We start from the raw sequence: 19,821 nt of genomic DNA, 5'->3' as shown, positions 1-19,821 counted from the left end.
CGATAAGGAGACATGCCAATGGGAGTCTTAAATGCCGTTCTATAAGCCAATAAAGCATCATCAAGCTTTTCAGACCAATCCATCCTTGAGCTATTAACTGTCTTTTCAAGAATGCTCTTGACCTCCCTATTAGAAATTTCCGCTTGCCCATTAGACTGTGGATGGTAAGGCAAAGTAGTTCTATGTCGTACTCCATACCGAGCAAGCAAAGCATCAAACCATTTATTACAAAAATGACTCCTTTCATTGCTTAAGATAGCTCAGGGAGTTCCAAACCGAGTAAAAATATTCTTGTGCAGAAAATTTAGAACTACTTTACCATCATTAGTAGGAGTTGCCGTTGCTTCCACCCATTTAGACACATAGTCCACAGCAAGCCGTATATAATTGTTTTTGTAGGAGGATGGAAAATGGCCCATGAAATCAATCCCCCACACATGGAACAACTCAACTTCAAGAATAACATTCAGCGACATCTCATCTCTTCATGATATGTTACCGGTACGTTGGCATCTATCACAAAACTTAACAAAAGTATTTGCATCTTTAAATAAAGTAGGCCAAAAGAAACCACATTGCAATACCTTTGCTGCTGTCTTGGTAGCACCAAAATGACCCCGACAATGAAGAGTGTGACAGTGGGTGAGAATAGAGATCATTTCATCTTCTGGTACACAACGATGAATTATTTGATTTGCACAATGTTTATAGAGGATGGGCTCCTCCCAATAATAATGTTTGATCTCAGAGTATAATTTTTTCAACTGTGCTCTAGACATCTAAGGAGGCACAACCTTTGCCACTAGGAAATTGACATAATCTGCAAACCATGGTGCTTTGGCTTTGTCACTCACCCCAAATAATTGCTCATTTGGAAAATAATCATTGATTTGCACTTTCTTGGTAATTTGATCTTCCTCAACTTCCAGCCTAGAAAAATGATCTGCCACAAGATTCTCGGTACCCTTCTTATCTCGGATTTCCATATCAAATTCTTGGAGTAATAAGACCCACCGAATGAGACAGGGTTTAGCATCTTTCTTTGTCATTAGATATTTAATAGCGGAGTAGTCCGTGTACACAATCACCTTATTGCCAATTAAATATGGACAGAACTTATCGAAAGCATATACTATAGCTAGAAGTTCTTTTTCTGTTGTTGCATAATTTAGTTGAGCATCATTTAAAGTTCGACTAGCATAGTATATGGTTCGAAATACCTTGTCCACTCGCTGCCCAAGAACCGCTCCAACTGCATAATCACTAGCGTCGCACATAAGCTCAAATGGAAGGTCCCAATTAGGTGCACACACTATAGGCGCTGAAATGAGCTTCTCCTTGAGAGTCTTGAAAGCAGTCAAACATTCTTTATTAAAATCAAAAGGGACCCCATTCATTAGCAAGGTGGACAAAGGCTTCGAGACCTTGGAAAAATCTTTGATAAATCTCCGATAAAACCCCGCATGGCCCAAGAAACTCCTCACTCCTTTAACTGAAATTGGAGGTGGCAAATTCTCTATAGTAGAAATCTTGGCCCGATCCACTTCAATGCCTTTACTAGAAATTATGTGTCCCAAGACAATCTCTTCTCTCACCATAAAGTGACACTTCTCCCAATTAAGTACCAAATTAGATTCTTCACAGCGTTTAAGAACCGCTTCTAGGTGATCCAAGCATTCATCAAAAACAGACCCGAACACCGAGAAATCATCCATAAAAATTTCGATACTTTTTTCTACCATGTCGGAGAAAATAGCCATCATGCACCTTTGAAAAGTGGCTGGTGCATTACAAAGACCGAAAGGCATCCTTCGGAAAGCAAAGGTACCATATGGGCAGGTGAATGTTGTCTTCTCTTGATCCTTCGGAGCGATGGCAATTTGGTGGTAACCTGAATACCCGTCTAGGAAACAATAATAACTGTGGCCTACAAGCCTATCAAGCATCTGATCCACAAATGGCAGATGGAAATGGTCCTTCCTCGTCGCCTTATTCAGCTTGCGGTAGTCAATACAAATCCTCCATCCCCTCACAGTACGAGCAGGGATGAGTTCATTGTTCTCATATTTTACCACAGTTATTCCTCCCTTTTTAGGCACCACTTGAACAGGGCTCACCCAAGCACGGTCAGAAATAGGATAGACTACCCCCGCATCAAACCAGTTAAGTATTTGCTTCTGAAAAACATCCTTCATAGAGGGTTTAGCCTTTGTTGAGCTTCAATGGAAGGTTTGCTATCTTCTTCCATAAGAATTCTGTGCATAACCGTTGAAGGGCTAATTCCTCGAATATCAGCCAAAGTCCACCCAATAGCACCTTTATGAGCCCTCAAAACCCTCAAAAGTTTTTCTACTTCACCTTTTGATAGCAATGAAGATATAATAACAGGAAGCGTTTCTTTCTCCCCCAAGTACACATAACAAAGATGCTCTGGTAAAGACTTCAACTCAAGGACTGGAGGCTTCTCAATAGATGGTATGGGGCTCAGGTACTTGCCCCAATTCTTCAAATTTCTTCTTGTAATATGGACCATAAGAATTGATCCATTTCACATACTCATGATTCTCCCAATCCTCCTCTTCATTATCACCACCCACCGCCAGAGCCAATTCAAGAGGATCATTAGTAATCCTCTTTTTCAAAACCACCTCATCAATCACATCATTATTAAAGCAACTATCACTTGCTCTTGGATAAGACATAGCCTTAAATACATTAAAGACCACTTCTTTCCCTTGAACTCCCAACCTCAACTCACTCTTTTGCACATAAATAAGGGCTTGCTCGGTAGCCAAGAATGGTCTCCCAAGAATAATGGGAACCGTTGTATCCTCCTTCATATCTAGAACAATGAAATCTGCTGGAAAAATAAACTTGTCAACCTTGACTAACACATCTTCAATAACTCCCCTTGGGTGCTTGATTGATCGATCTGCGAGCTGAAGAGTAATAGTAGTAGGCTTTGCCTCACCAAGACCAAGCTTCCGAAAAACAGATAGAGGCATGAGATTGATACTTGCTCCAAGATCACAAAGAGCATGTTTGCATTCAAATTTCCCTATAGTACAAGGGATAGTAAAACTCCCCGGATCTTGAAGCTTTTGTGGAAGCTTCCTTTGGAGAATTTCACTGCACTCCTCGGTAAGTGCCACTGTCTCAAAGTCTTCCAACCTTCGTTTCTTCGATAAAATCTCTTTCATGAATTTCACATAACTCGGCATTTGCTCCAAAGCCTCAACAAATGGGATGTTAATGTGAAGCTTTTTAAACACCTCAAGAAGCTTTGAGAATTGTTTGTCAAGGGAATTCTTCTGGAGTCGTTGTGGATACGGGATTTTGACATTAGAATCAACAACTACCGGTTGAATCTTCTCCTTGGTTGCAAGGCCTTCAGTAACCTTTTCCTCCACTTGGGGCTCAACTTTTTCACAACTCTCCTCTTCTTCTGCCTTTTCTTCTTGAATCCCCTTTAGAGAAGGACCCTCAATTTCTTTCCCGCTCCTCAATATTATTTCATGTTGTGCTTGCTTATCAATGAAGGGCGATGACAGAGAACGACAGAGGGTCGAGAACGACAAAGGGCCAAGAACGGCGAAGGCCAGAGACGACAAGGGCCAGGATTGGCGTTAAGCACGCTGAGTGTAGGCCGCTAGGGTGAGACCCTCCAAGGGTACTGTATCCATCCGCTCGGTGAAGACCGCGAACCCAAGGCCTGCTAAAGCACCTGGGTCAGCGTAGGCTGCTATATGTTTGGTCTGTTGACATTTTTGTTGTATATTATTGGATTGATATATGATATTTTATGCGTTGAGCTTTCTGGCTGAGATTTGGCTCACGGGTGCTCTATGGTGTAGGTAAGGGCAAGGGAAAGTTCAACCAACCATGATTTAGAGAGAGTGGAGCAACACATACATGTTCGCCCTACCTAGCTGCCACAACTAGGGCTATATTGGGGAAATATGTTGTAATGATTTGCTTTGTCACTTAGGTCTACTGTATTCATCATTTTGAGTTGTAAAACATTTTTGAAATATGATTTTAATTAATGTCTTAATCTTTTATATTCAATGTTGTCAAATGAGTCTATATTTCAATTTAATCACACTTTTTAACCTAAAACATCGATTAGCGAGCTATTGGCACATTTATAAATCACATGCTAACGACTCTAAGGTAGTAGGACATTACAAATGGTGTGCCAAAAGTTGTGTGAAATTTGGCACATGCTAAAAGTTGTGCCAAATTTAGCAGATAATATAACATAATACATATTTGGAGTAGCATTAATCAATTGCTTTTTTATTTACTTTTATGCCATTTTTAATGTTGATGCGGTTTTTCGTCAACTTGAGAACATAAGAGCATATGGATTCAAGAATTGAAATATGATCAAATAAGTAACACAATATTTTATAGTAGTTCAACCCAAAAAAGATGACTGTAACGCCCTGGTTGGCAAGGACCGTCACACTGTGTACTTTAAATAGTGCTTAACTCGCTAAATGAGTCATTAGGCTATAAACATGCATCTAAGTGTTATTAATGGGCCATGATTAAAATCTTGATAAAAAGGAATGGATATATTTTATTTAAAATGTTAAATTGTGCATGGGATCCCAAAAAAGTGTTTACAAAGTTGTTTACAATCCAAAATGGTCATTACAGTTCAAAAGTTACAATCCGCCAACCTAAGCGACAAAAGTAGGGTTAAACCTTTGTTCCCTTGAGAAACACCTTGACCGTGGTGGTCAAGGGGCCGCATATGTACACGTCGCTACCTAAGCTCTCCACTCAAGGCTGGGTAAGCTTTTCTTTTCATTTACCTGCACCACATAGCACCCCTGAGCCCAGGCTCAGCAAGAAAACTCATTACTGCATGTTTACAAGTATTAATAAATGATCATTATAGGGCTTGCAGCCCTAATTAGATGATGATTGTTAAGTGTTGCAAAAATTAAAGCTACGCAGGTATACGTAATCACTTTTGTAGTTTATTTCGGTAAGACCGATATCGTTCCCACGGAGACTGATTATCAAGTACTAATAGTTTATTTTATTTTCTATTTGGTAATCAAAAATTGGAATTTTTAAATCTAAAATAATAAAGAACAGAATTAATTGAAAAACAACAAAGAGCAATAATCTTGCAACAAACTTGATTCAAATATATATAAGAAATTAGGGATTCTAATCTCCTCTGTTATCCACTTTATTATTCATTAATGCACAAAAATAATTCTTCTCATTAAGATGAAAGACATGCAAAAGTGTTAAATATTCATGTTAAGAAATATAAAACTCGACCTAATGCAAATTCTCTATATTTCTATGAGAAATCTAAAAGAAGCAATGAACTCAGCCCTAAATCACATAGACCAATTTGATACTCTCGTTCTAAATTGAAATCTATGTCAATTCAATTTTAGCATATCCAAATCTCACTTTTCAGATTTTGATTTGAATTCATAAATAGCATGTAAAAGGTGCACAATCAATCACATACCTAATCAACACAAATTGAATAGATCTTAAATGAAGAATAAATTAAAAACTTAAATTAATTCATAATAAAGATTCAAGAGATTCAATTAAAAATCATAAATATAATTTAGTTCATGTTTATCATTAAGAAATCCATAAACATGAAATTAACATAAACTAAAAGTAAAAAGAAAAGAAAAGAACTCTAGATGATCAATCCAATCTTCATCCAAAGCACTCCTAAGCCTCCTCCTCCAGTCCTGATCTGCAAAAGTGCCTCATTCCCTCTCTTTTATCATAATTTAAACCTAATTAGTGTTTTGTTAAACATGAAATGACTAAAACACCCTTAATTAAAAATCTGCGTTTTTCTCATTTGTAGACATATCCTGCGGTCGCAGGAATGCTCTAGAAATGCAAACACTTCTCTAGAGTTGCGACCGCAAGACACCCTTCCAGCGGTCGCAGGAAGTGCTCTGAAACACATTTTCCACCAATTTTTGTCATTTTGTCGATTTTTCCACCATATTTCCACACCTAAGTCACCTAAGCCCTTCGACACCTGAAAACATACAAAAACCAACGTATAATAGAACAAAACAAAACGAACACCTAATAGTTTACCTGAAAAACACATAGATAAATGAGTCTAAAACTCATTTATCATTAAGTCATTCTGGGGTCCTACGCCTTGGATTAATGACTACTAAGTCATTATGGGGTCTTACGCCCTGAATCGATGACTAATAAAACATCCTGGGGTCCTGCGCCTTGAATAGAAGACTACTAAGACATCCTGGGATCCTGCGCCCTAAATAGATGACTAATAAGACATCCTGGGGTCCTGCGCACTAAGTCACATGAGCCCTTTTAGCCATAGCTCTCAGTAATTAGCCATAGACTAGCCAAACACTTTAGTTTTCTTTGACCAATAGGTCGGACGAGCATATAATTCTCTTGTTGATTAGATCTAATCATATTGAGCAGCGTTCAATGCGCTATTGCCACTCTTGACTCATAAGTCAATTCCATACGACCAACGCTCAGTACTATTGTCGATCCTGACTCATAAGTCAGAGCTTCACGACCAGCACTTAACACCATTGCCGTTTCTGACTAATAATTTAGTGCGTTGCTCAAATAAATAATGCCTTCAAGCATTCATAATGCAACCGATATCCAAATATAGAGCAATCAACATGCTTCATCAATAATCATGTATGTCACATAATGGGTGCAGTTTTCTTACCTCAGACTTGAGCGTAAAATAAGTTAAGGACGACCCTTGAGCATGATCCTGACCTTAGGCCCTTAGCTGTAACCTAATCATAACCAAATATAAAATCCCATCAATAAAATGAGTAATAAAGATTCCCAGACCAAGTCCTAGACCTCGGGACCTCGAAATCTACTAAACCGGGCAGTAGGTTCGATCCCGAGCCTTAAGGTTCGAAAACCCACCCTTAAAACCAAGTAAAACCAAGTCTGGCTCAAAAAGAACAGACAGGCTGCGACCTGCCCCTAAGGGCCGCGATACGCCTCCCAGATAGACAGGCCCCCTGTCTGGGTGCCAGGGGCGGGCCGTGGCGCGTCTAGCAGACAGAGCCTAGACAAGGCTCCGGGATTCACTCAAGTCGCAACACCCATGAACTCGGTTGCGACTTGACCCCGCGAACCCAGCTCCCCTGCATTTTCCTCAATTCAAACTCAGCCAAAAACACAACCCAACAATTCCAATATGAAAACCACATAACCACCAATCTAGCAATAAAACGCAACTTAATAACACACAAAACACCACCAAATACCCAACTACATAATCAAACTTCCAAGCTTAAAAATAACCTTAAAAAAAAAAAGGTAAAACCTCAAGGGTTAAGCTAGAATCCTTACCTCAGATATGAATTGAATCCCCTGAATTGCTGCAACACAAACCTAAACTCTCAAGCCTAAAAAACTTCAAGCTTTAATCCCCTAACTTGCCTAAAAAATCCAATCGCATGAGAGAGAGGAAATGACAGTGAGAGAGAAGAGAGAAACTCTGTTTTTCCTTGGTTCAATCTACAACCTTCCCTTGGCTTATGTCTATCTAATGGCCTAAAATGACCAAAATGCCTCTAGGGCCATCTAAAACCCTCAAAGCCACCCAAGGGCAATTTTGTCATTATCATCTACCTCGTTAATCATAATTAATGTCCTCCAATTCCTGTTACTCCCAATATCCTCAAATCATTTCCCATTACACGCTCAATCCCGGTAATATACTAAGCACCAAATTACCCCTAGGCTCACCTCGAGCCCGGTAATTAATCCCGTTATGACCGAACCGCTACCTTGTTTCCTAGGATCATCTCATGCCGAATAACTTAAACATAAGCACATAATAATGTGATCTCACCCCTATATATCATACATACACACAAATATAGCCATATAATAATACAATGCACATAATCATATAATAATGCATTAAATTAATTATGGCCCTCCTGACCCCCTAATCCAGGCACTAAGCCACATTAGGGAATTTGGGACATTACATGACCTACGTCCACTTAGTTACTTTTATTGATATTTAAGCTTGAAGAACTATATTTTCTGACGAACTTACGTTGTTGGTTGTTCTATAGTCCTCGTTCACCTTGATATTACATAAAGACTGGTTTATACAAGAATGGAGTTTCTCTATCTATAGGCACTATGAGTTGCCTCCTCCTTATTTGGATCACATATCCTCTTATTTATAGTGAGGAGTTTATAGTTACATTTAAATTATGGGCCTAACATATTTGGATTGGCGTGTAAATAATACATTACAACATTATAATTACATAAATACAGTTGTATTTCAATAAATGACGACTTTGTTAGCCATGCTAATTCTGTTAGCGCACAGTAGCTTGTCTTGAACAAACAGGCATAAACTAACCATGGCACATGACCGAGTGTCTCTGTTTGCGAATTATACCCTTCTTGAGCAAACAAAAGTAGAAGAATGTGACTAAGCGACCAAACTCCTCCTTTTAGTGTTTGATAGTTTGCTTCGTGAGAACAAGAATGCAATTAGTTATGTTCCTCTTCCCTTCAAAGGATTTAGCTTGCAAGTCCAAAATATTTATAATTGTCATTCTTTGACATGTCCCTTCAAAGGATTTTGCTAGTAGGTCTAAAATATTTATAATTGTTATTCTTTGACACAACATCATGCCAAAAAATGGTTTTAACACATTTAATATTTTAGTATACCATTAAATGTAAATGAAGACATTTTTATATGATTAAAGATTTACATAATAATAAAATGAAAAGAAAAATTATTACCTTTTTTTTTATATATTTTCAATAAATATTAAATTAGCATTAATAAAATATTCATATTTGCATCAACTTTTACAATTGTGCATTGGAGCAGACTTGTAAAAGTTGTGCCAAATATATCATTGACTTTTTATATCAAATATAACACAATATTTGTATTTTTCATTGGAGATGGTCTTATACAATTTTATTTTTAAAAACTAATTAACAATAATAATGAAAAATAAATTTTAAAAAATATTTTTAAAATAAAACCCAATTTTAATTGGGATATTTTTTAAGAAATAAAATATTTTATATAAGTGTCATATCTACATGTAAGCATTTATCTCTCTTTAATTTAATTTTTATCAACTATCAAATTAATCAAAAGTACTAACTAAAAAATGGATAGTTAAGATCAATGTAACTATTTATCAAATACTTATTGTTATATAAAAAAAACATTAAGTACATACAAATATTAAAATATAACATATATAATGTAAAGTTATTGGTGAAAGTCAAACATATTATATATAAAAATATAGGAGAATTCTCCTATAGGGGCTTCACTTTAAGCCCTACCAGTGAGACTCTCAGTGTTCTCAACCCGTGAACAGTTTTCGGTGCGATTTTTTTTATGACCGTGTATACTGTAGCTATTTAGAGTATTCTGCAAATTTTTAGAAAATTCTGAATAGTTTACAGTATCGAAAACTAAGTTTAAACATGTTGTTGCACGTGTGACTAATTTTTTTTATGCGCGTGGAAAACAACATGTTTGAACCTAGTTTTCGGTACTGTAAACTATTCAAAATTTTATGAAAATTTGCAAGATACTTTAAATAGCTACAATATACACGGTTATAAAAAAATTGCGTCGAAAACTATTCACGGGTCGAGAAATACTGAGAGCCCCACCGGTAGAGCTTAACATGAAGCCCCTATAGGAGAATTGTCCTAAAAGTATATGTATTGTATTCTATGATAATTAAACTGAAATAAATGACTTGCAGGTATGATGATGTTAAACTTGAAATAGTATTTGCTGTCAAGTTCGTTAAAATCCATTAGAGCTAATTAGACTGACATATGTTACATTTTAATGGGTCATTTTATTTTCTAGCTTTAATGGTTGAGTCCCTCCCTGAAGGGTAGCCGCAACAGTGTGATTTTAGGTGTTGTCGATAGATTGCTACTAGATTGTGTAAAATCTTAATATTGGATGTCTTTTTTATTAAATATATTTTCCAATTTAATTGTTATTTTTGAAATTCTATCTTGGGTAATTATTAAGAATGGCTTAGGATTTCATAAACTCTATAAATACCAGACCTAAGCAGCAGCTACTCTCATCTCTTCACCACTATAACGTTTTATATTCTGATGAGTTCTTTTATACATAAAGAGTAGTCTTTGTTCAACTATCTATTTGTTTGTTTGTTTTGCTTTGTGTTGTTTATTCTTAAACATGTCATAAAGCTTGTAAACATAACATACAATCTTTGAGAGAAGATTTCTATAAGTCTCACTTCGGGAGGAGCGAGCACTCATCAAGTTCAGAAGGAATTTCGTGTTCTTGGTGTTTATAAAAGTCAGATTATTAAAGTAGAGTACTTCAAGGTTGTGATAATGATTTAGATGGAGTCTAAATTTGTATAAATCAATTCTTTATTGTATTCTTGATACTTTACTAATAGAATTTATCTTTGGGCGTGACCCTGTGGACTAGGTTTTCCGAACTACGTAAAAAACTTCTTGTGTCACGTTAATTTTAGTTTATTTACTTTCTATTCGTTTATTTTGATTCATCAGCAATCTGTCCTGATACATTAGAATATCTGTCTAATCAAACAATTGTATAACTATTTCACATTAATTAAATTGTTTGATAAATTCAGTTGGTATTCTTAAAAAATAGAATTTCAGATTGCATGAAAAAAACTGGTGGTTCAATCATATGAAAAGAGGAGTTGTGAAAGAACGTATACATTAACATTATTTATTGTAAAAAAACCAACATTTTGATCAATTTTGATGACAAAAGAACATTCTTAATAAATGGGTGTGACCTTTAATACCAAATATATTGTCAGAGAATATAATATTCAAGGGAATAAATAGAAACCAAGATACAACTCTATGTAAAAATACAATAGATAAGATGTTTGATTAAGATAAATGTTACAACTCCATTAATAAAAATACAAATAAATAGAAAGATGTAGAAGAAGAATATTACAAACTCAGAACAATAAGAACAAGAAGAACTAAATAATGAAATAAGAACAATAGAAAGAACACAAACTCTTACAAAACTAAAGTGTAGAGTAGTGGGGATGATCAACTTGAACAAGGTTCAAGTCCTTTGTCCAAAAACTTATTTCCCCCTATTCTCTAAGCACTAAGGGATCTCACAAGGAAGTAACTCTCTAAAATTATCAAGCCTATTTGGTGTAATTTCCAGCCAAGTGCTTTGTGGATAGAAAATGATGTGTCTTAAAAGTGAGCATTAGGCTCCTATTTATGGAGTTTTGAGATACCATTTGAATTTCAAATTCCACTAATAACTTGGTTGTTACAAATATTTAATTGGATATTTATGGAATTAAAATGAAGATTTGGGAGTTACTTGGGATGTTAGAAACATTAAAAATTGAAATTGAAAAATGAGATTTGGTTGTCACCGCCCTAGGCCGCGACCAAGGACATTAACGGTTGCGGCTGCTAGTCCCTGCCTCCCAGGCGACGACCTAGGATGTTAGCGGTCGCGGCCAGTGACCGTTTCAGCCTCCCAATATTTTCAATTTTTTCCAAAACGTCTCAAACTCTTTCCTACTTGATTTTGTAACCTCCATACACACAATGAGCGTTAAAATCACATCTTCAACAACCATATCACATTATGGCTTCGTGAAATTCAATCTCAAATGTTTAACTCTCAATCTACACATTATTGAGTAATATTTTCAAGTTACAAATTTGTAACTGATTTTGTAACTCCAAATATGTTACAATTGGACACACACATATGTCCAATTTTCTAACTCTCAATATTATGTTACAAGGTGTGACAAATCACATTTTGTCACATTATTTATTCTAAAATTATATTTTATATAATAATATAAGAATCCCCCACTTAGATTAAATAATCACCTTTTATAACACTTATTTAATCAATCAAACATTATATTATAATATAATATTCCCCCACTCGATTAAATAATTGCTAATTATAGGAGCCATTGCCTTGGTGCATAAAGTAAAATATCTTTCGACTTGAATTTTACCATAGAGTAATTATCACAAAGTTTGTTGAAATTTCAATTTCCAAAGCATTGAACAAATATTCCTTGATAACAAACTAGTGACAACACACACACCTTTGCTATGTTCACTTGAGACCTCAATGTCTCGCTTTGCACCGTTAAGGACCATGTGCACATTCCATTCATAAACTTTTCTTGATAATGAATCTCAATTCTCAAGAGGAGCGACACCACCCCTGGGTCTATATAGGTAGAACTCTTACAATATTTTGTTACCCTAAAATACTTGTCTTTTCAAGACTGAGTTCTATTAGAAAAATCTTTCAGTTTTAACCCTCATTTTTGTAACACACTATACTCACAACTCAAATGGGACAAAATTTGAGCATTACTATTATTCACTTGATTGACTTGTTATTCCTATTGAATCTAATACTAGTTTGGTTACTAGTATTAAGATAGATTACAAGCAACCGTAAATCTCTTTAGGGAGTCTATGTCCCATCCCTTCAGATGTAGAAATGATTCCATTTGAGACATTTCTTTTCTCATGTATGCATACTTAATCATTCTCTCATTATTTTATTGAAACCTTATGCTAGCTATAGTTTGATTAAAATAGTTATATCTTTATTAAAATAGTGAGTTTGACTATTGTCAATGCCCCTAGAGCTGTAAATACGGGCCGCACTTTTTAGCACGACACGACATGGAAAAATATGGGCTTGGGCCAGGCACGACATGAATTGAAAAATTGGCACGACACGACACGACACGACACGACATGTGCCTAAGCACTGCACGACACGAAAAGCGCGAAGGCACGACATGAAAGCACAAACAAACCAACCTGAAAGCAGGAATCGATAAAAAGCCCAATATTTTGACATTAATAATGATAATAAATTTGTATTTGTCAATTATATATAAATTAAAATGATAATAAAAGTCTATTATTTTTCTCAATGTTTATAATTTTATAACTATATTAATTTGTTTTAAGATTTGTGAGTTAAAATTTTTAGCATTTATTAGTAGGTATTCAAATTCTAATAATTATCTTTGATGTAATTTTGTGTAAAGTATTGTTGAAAAGTATTTAAAAATATCTCAAACTATAATTTAAATAAGAAAATGTATTTGGATTGGTGGTGAGTCCATTGATTGTTAAAGAGGAGATGGGGGTTCGATTCCCCATCCTCGTATTTTTTGGCAATAATAAAGTGGGCCTAAAAGTGGGCCTGAATTCGGAACCGAATAAAGAATGTGGGCCAACCGAACACTACACGAAGCACATCACGACATGGCTCATGCATATGGGTCGTGCTGAGTTTCCTCTTTCAAATATAGGTTGGCCCAGCCCGACACGAATTTGAACACGGGCCTGATCCGAATTATTCAAAGGCACGAAAATGTGGGTCGTGTCGGACCTGGTTGGCCCACATTTAGAGCTCTAAATGCCCCCACTATTTTATACTTCAATATCCAAGATAAACATATTTTCTTGAATATTAATTCTAGAAACTTTGTATCTAAAACTCCCCTTATGTTTTAAATTGATTCATTCTTGAACCAAATGTCTCACAAACAAGAACTTTAGACATCAAGCATGTCTAGATTTATTCAATCTATACATATAGCTAAGGTAATTTAGAATGTGAAATTCTGAATCACATATTTGATAAGATGACAAATTTAATCAATCATTATCAACAAAATAAATTGATTAATTTTGGAGCATCACCCTCACGTTTCTCATATAAAGTGAAAATGTCACTTTTAAATAGAAATATCTTTATTTCTATTAAGTCATTTATCCTCTAAGATAAATCTACACTTATAATCCCCAAAGTTCATCATGAGTCCTTAAGCCACATGATAAACTCTTAGATCAAGACATATAAAACCTCAATGTTCGTTTATTTTGATTTATTTATTTGCTAAAGCAAGACACACTTCTTTGAAAGTAATCTTAACTTAGTTTGCATTCTTTTATATATTTCACAAAATTAAAATATGCAAACACAAATACCATGTGAAAATTTCACAAGCAAATAATAACTAATTTTTAGTTATCTAAATAATCTAAAAATCACTTAAACAACTTTTGTGCATCTTCTAAGAGTCTCTTTTAGATTATTTTGAAAAACACTACTTTGACATCCATTGATTTTCTCATCAAAATCAATTTGAAGATGTCAATTTTTAAACGCTTAAATCAAAGAAAAATAAAACCTCATTGATTTATTTAAATGCTTTGATTACTCATGATTAGCTTTAAAATTGTATCTTCATTGAGATTAATTTTCATATAGCACCATTTTTAACCAAAATGAATAAAATTATCTTTAATGTATTCACTATTGGTGTAAAGATTAAAAATTATTTCTCCAATTTTGTAATGTCTCCTCATTGAGACATTGAATATTTAAGAATTATTGTCACTAAATAATTCTCAAATATTTTTTATTTGACCACACTTTAGACTCCAAGTCTATTGGACAATATTCTATCTCAAATTTTGGATTCACCTTGATCCATTTTTCTTGCAATAGCAAGATACTTCCACCAAAAGATGTAATCCCCTTAGGTTTATCTTCTCTTGCCTCATAAAATGAGATGCTCATCTCTTTAATTGGGAAAATTAAAATTTCCAAATAATTTTTATTCACTAAATGGTAACTCATCACAATATAATAGGATAAACACATTCCTATTAGCATTATTTTAATTATCATATAACACACCACATTAATATGATACTTCACACACACACACACATATATATATATGTGTATTGTAATTTCAGCACGAGTCTTTTATTCAGATCGTGTATAGTTGGCAGATGACTGCATGGAAGGAATATCTTACAAATCCAAGTATTCTTTACATTAACGACATGGTTCTCGTGCTGATTGTCCGAGGTAGGGATACCTAAGTTGAAAAGCGTGAGCTTGTAATATTTATCAGGAATGACCTCCATGGCACGAGCTCGATGGTGTATTCAGCTCGTGGTAGATTGAGGATATGGCGTGTCCGCGGATACCTGAAGACTCGGATGATTTATACGATCGTCTGTGGCCAGCCTGTGATATTTAATGTCCCAGATATTAGGAATTTATTTATTTCATGATCAAATCGTATCCTCATATAAATGGGAATATCTTATAATAAATGTAATATATATGCAAATCTGTGATTAACTCACACGGTTACCCAAACCTGTCGAAGAAGTTTTCTATAAATGTTGAGAATATTGGACAGGAAGAGGGACCATTATTCTGTAATACCGAGACTCTGTCAAAATTGAGAGAGGAAGTAGTAATAATATAGACTCATGGACTTAGTGGATTTTAACCATTGAACTACGTAAAAGGCCAATTTTCTTGAGAATAATTTTCTTATTTGGGTTTTCCATTAAGCACTAATTCATCCTCGTTATTTTCTGGATTCACTGTTGGTGAAAAACTGCGTCAATAGTTTGGTGCTTTCGTTGAGAGTTGAGATTAGTGCTTTCATAAAAACCCAAATCAAATATCATCATGGTGGTCACCCGCTCAATGCATGACAATGAGATGGAACAGCCTGGTGGGCAGGGGGCCCATCATACCGCTGTTTCAAATGAGCATGGCCCTGAAGTTTAGCAACGACCCAGAAAGCAACAAGTGGGCCACGGTGATACTGGGAGTTCAGCGTCACTGCCGTAGTTAAGAAGCCATCTTGCTAGGGAAAACTGGAAGATTGAGGAGGTTTTGGCTAGGCTACCCCCTATTGAAACCAACGTTGATGTCAAAAAGAGGCACAATGGGTCTCATAAGTCCCACAGGAATATCCGGTCCAAGCTAAGTCGGCCAGTCAGAACTGCCACCCCAAGTTCTGTGCCCACAGTGCAAGATCGCCGAACTGCTTAGCCTAGTGGCCCTCCAAGAGGTCATCAACAAATTAGTCGATTAGTTAGAACCGTGACCTCAAGTTTGATACCACCGTCGCACACTCATGGGAACACCGATGGCAACTTACGAGGAGGAGCTAGAGTAGGCTCACAGAGACAAAATGTTCCGACCAATCCTTTTGCGCCACGATCGGATCGCTAGGCGCAAAGAGCTAGAAATGGTGGGGCAGAGCGACTGCGACCTAATTTAGTTCGCCCAGATGGGACAAGAATAGCCTCAACAGTCAGGCATCCCCCATTACCCATAAGACATCCGGAACCGCCTCGTTCCGCACGAGACATTCCAGTTCATGGGAACAGCAGAAGAAATCCTCCTCCATCTGCCCGGGACATTCTTGCTTATGGGGACAGCAGGAGAAATCCTCCTCCGTCTGCCCCTACTTATGTCCCACGGACACGTGTCAATAGTATGAATCCTCTGCCTCAACCGTGAACAGTGAGCTTCGCTAATGGAAGTTATTGGAGTGAGAGCCATTGAGGTACCTGAACCGAAGGTGATCTGAGAAATTACCTGAGTTCTGCTCTGATTCCCCGTTTCGACCCACAACATGACCTGCGAGATCGTTTAAACTCAGAGAGAAGAAATTCAGCTTGAAATGAAGGAGTTAGTTACAATCGTCAAGGGGGAGGTCCTTCCAAAGTACGTGATAATGGGAATGTCCAACAAAACCAAGCCAGAACTTGGAGGGACAACAACCTGCCGAATGCGTACAATAGGACTGGAGCTGTTGAACAACCCCAGAATAACCCTCGAAAGGTTAGCCAAGATGGAGGAACTGATGAAAAGGCTCCTATCGGAAAAAGATAAAGACGAGTATGATTCAGAGGATGAGCTTGAGCTTTTTACCCTGAATTTTACGGCGACTGCATATCCACCGGGTTTCAGGATGCCCCATCTGTCAAAGTATGATGGAGACGGAGATTCGTCTGACCACTTGGGGATGTTCAACACCATGATGATGGCCTACAACATCGGGCCCGAGCTAAGATGCCTAATATTCTCCTCGACTTTAATTGGGCCACCAAGACAGTGGTTCAAGCAATACAAGAAGCATTCAATCAGCTCGTGGAAAAGCCTCTCAGCTAATTTCAAAAGAGCATTTAGGGCTTCTCAAGCAGCTAGAGTTAAAGCAGACTCTCTAGCAAATGTAAAGCAACAGCCCGGTGAACCGCTGAAAGTATACCTAAGTAGGTTCGCCAGTGTTGCTGCGTGAGCTAGAGATGCCGACGAGAGTTCTAAGCTTATGGCAATGAGGACGAGAATCCTTGTTGGAGGTGATATGTGGCAAGAGTTGCAGAGGAAAGGAGTTAGTACAGTTGATGAGTTTTTGAACCGAGCTCAAAGGTGTATTAACCTAGAAGAGGCATGGGATTTTGTCGCAGGAACCAGCCAAATCCCTATTTAGCTAGTTGGAGCAGCAATGGATGTAGCGGCTACTGCTCAAACTGTTGCTCAGAATAACCATGGGGGGAAGAACAAGAGAAAGGGAAATGGTGAAGGTGACCAAAAAAGAAAAACAAATCCGTGGAGAAATTTAAACCGGTCTATACAACATATACCGACCTCACGGATACTAGAGAACGCATCTTCTTGGAAAATTCTGCTCGCTTCCGTGGAAAAAGCCAGAACCATTAAAGAATCAAAGGGTGAAGAGAGACCCTTCAAAATTCTGTCGATTCCATAATGATATCGGTCATAATACCGATGACTGCAGACACCTGAAGGATGAGATCGAGACTCTCATCAGGGTAGGACCTTTGGCTCAGTACGCCCGGAATCGAACAACTCCCAGTCAGCCTGCTGGACAAAACACTCCGTCAGCTCCGGAAGCTCCAATGAATCAAACCAGAGCTCAAGTGAATCAGGAAAATCCTCCTCCGATAACAGGAGGAGATATAGCCACCATTTTGGGAGGACCTCATTTGGCAGGCACGAGCAGAGGTGCCTAGAAGAGGTATATCAATGAGCTGAAATCCCATAATGGAGTCGAGTTTGTTCTGGAGAAACGATTGGAAAAACAACCAATCAGTTTCATAGAGGAAGATGCCAACCATGGTCAATTCCCACATAACTATCCTCTGGTGATAACCGTTCAGCTCACCAACCAGAGAGTTAGGAGGACGCTAGTAGATAATGGAAGTTCTGTGAATCTACTATTTAGGTCCACTTTAGAAAAAATGGGATTATCAGTTACCGACCTGAAGGCAACTTCCATGATTCTATACGAGTTTTCTGGAGAAGGGTCAGCAGCTATCAGAACAATTGAGTTAGTGGTGACATTGGGTGAAGGTCCAAGAACCTTCTCCAAGCTTCTTGATTTTGTGGTCATTGATTGTCCAGCCGCATACAATACGATTTTGGGCCGACCTGCGTTAATGGCCTTCCAAGTCATAACCTCTATCCGTCACCTAGCAATCAAATTCCCTTTGTCTGCAGGAATATGCATTGTTAGAGGCGATCAACTCGCTGCCAGGGAATGCTATAGCATTTCCATGAAGGGAAAGTCACAACCCGGGCAACATGTGATGGCCATAAGTGACGGAGGTGAGGACTCCCATGAGGTGGAAGTCGCCTCTAGGATGGAAGAACCTCGAGAAACAACAAAAAGAAGGGTCACCCTAAATGATTACATCGATCCATGAATGGGTGAGGACAGGTCAGAGCTCCAAGCTATTGAGGAGCTCGAGGAAGTAAATATAGATCCCATAGACACTTAAAGAGTCATTAAGATTGGAAAAAATCTTGATGATGATAGGAAGGATGAGTTGATTAATTTTCTGCAAGGGAGTCTAGATGTCTTCGCCTGGTCTCATGAGGACATGGTGGGAATAAGCCCAAGTGCGATCATGCACACCTTGAGCTTGGATAAAAGTGTTTTTGCAAAATCCCAGAAACAGAGACATTTGGGAACAGTCCGAGATGAGGCATTGGAAGAAGAAGTAGCTCAGTTATTAATGTGCGGATTCATTAGGGAGGCTAAATATCTGATCTGGGTAGAAAATCCCGTTCTGGTACCAAAGCCGAATGGAAAGTGGCAGACTTGCATCGATTTTTTCGATCTGAATAAAGCTTGTCCTAAGGATTGCTTCCCATTGCCGAGGATTGATCAATTGGTAGACACCGCGGGGCACAAGCTCATGTCCTTTATGGATGCGTATTCTGGGTATAACCAGATTGCGATGAATCCTGCGGACCAGGAGCATACTAGCTTTATGACTCCAACAAATGTATAATGTTATAAAGTTATGCCCTTCGGGCTGAAAAATGCTGGGGCTACCTACCAATGGTTAGTCAACAAAATGTTCGTTGATCAAATTGGGAAAAACATGGAAGTGTATGTCGAAGATATGCTAGTTAAGTCAAAGACTGCCGATAACCATGTTTCTGATCTGAAGGAATCTTTTGAGATCCCGAGGAAATACATTATGAGGCTAAATCCCCATAATTGTACTTTTGGAGTAGCGTTGGGAAAGTTTCTGGGGTTCATAGTCAATACAAGGGGGATAGAGGCGAACCCTGAGAAAATCAGATCATTGTTGGAGATGCCTTCGCCCAGCTCACACAAAGAAGTTCAGAGTTTGACTGGAAAAGTGGCGGCGTTAAACCGATTTATTTCAAAGTCCACTAACAAGTGTTTTCCCTTTTATAACTTGCTTAGGGGAAATAAGAAATTTGAATGGACTGATGTGTGAGCTGACATTCCTCGCCCTAAAAACACATTTGGCCGAACCCCCAGTATTGTCTAAGCCTATATCCGGAGAGCCCTGTTCCTATATTTGGCCGTAACAGAAAATGTAGCCAGCGCTGTGTTAGTT

The 19,821-nt window shown here is 37.4% G+C and overlaps 1 protein-coding gene across 1 annotated transcript; it reads right to left on the bottom strand.

Moving 5' to 3' along the window:
• Positions 1-2,191: 2,191 nt before the first annotated feature.
• Positions 2,192-18,335, bottom strand: LOC133785687 (uncharacterized). Its single transcript, XM_062224906.1, has 3 exons — positions 18,205-18,335; positions 2,557-3,498; positions 2,192-2,513 (listed from the first exon to the last, which is right to left on the bottom strand). The coding sequence occupies exons 1-3, from the start codon at positions 18,333-18,335 to the stop codon at positions 2,192-2,194; spliced, it is 1,395 nt and encodes a 464-aa protein (XP_062080890.1).
• Positions 18,336-19,821: the final 1,486 nt, after the last annotated feature.

Source organism: Humulus lupulus, chromosome 6 (genome assembly GCF_963169125.1).
Source record: "Humulus lupulus chromosome 6, drHumLupu1.1, whole genome shotgun sequence".
Classification (NCBI taxonomy): domain Eukaryota; kingdom Viridiplantae; phylum Streptophyta; class Magnoliopsida; order Rosales; family Cannabaceae; genus Humulus; species Humulus lupulus.
The sequence above is the reverse complement of the archived record's forward strand: the minus strand, read 5'-3'. Positions and strand labels throughout refer to the sequence as shown.

Excerpts from the sequence above, each read along its gene's own strand:
- LOC133785687 (XM_062224906.1), bottom strand. The coding sequence starts at position 18,335 with ATGACCACAAAATCAAGAAGCTTGGAGAAGGTTCTTGGACCTTCACCC. Across the intron at positions 3,499-18,204 it reads ATCATGGAAGTTGCCTTCAG|CGGGAAAGAAATTGAGGGTC; the intron begins GTCGGTAACTGA and ends AATATTGAGGAG. Across the intron at positions 2,514-2,556 it reads GAGGATTGGGAGAATCATGA|AAATTTGAAGAATTGGGGCA; the intron begins GTATGTGAAATG and ends TATTACAAGAAG.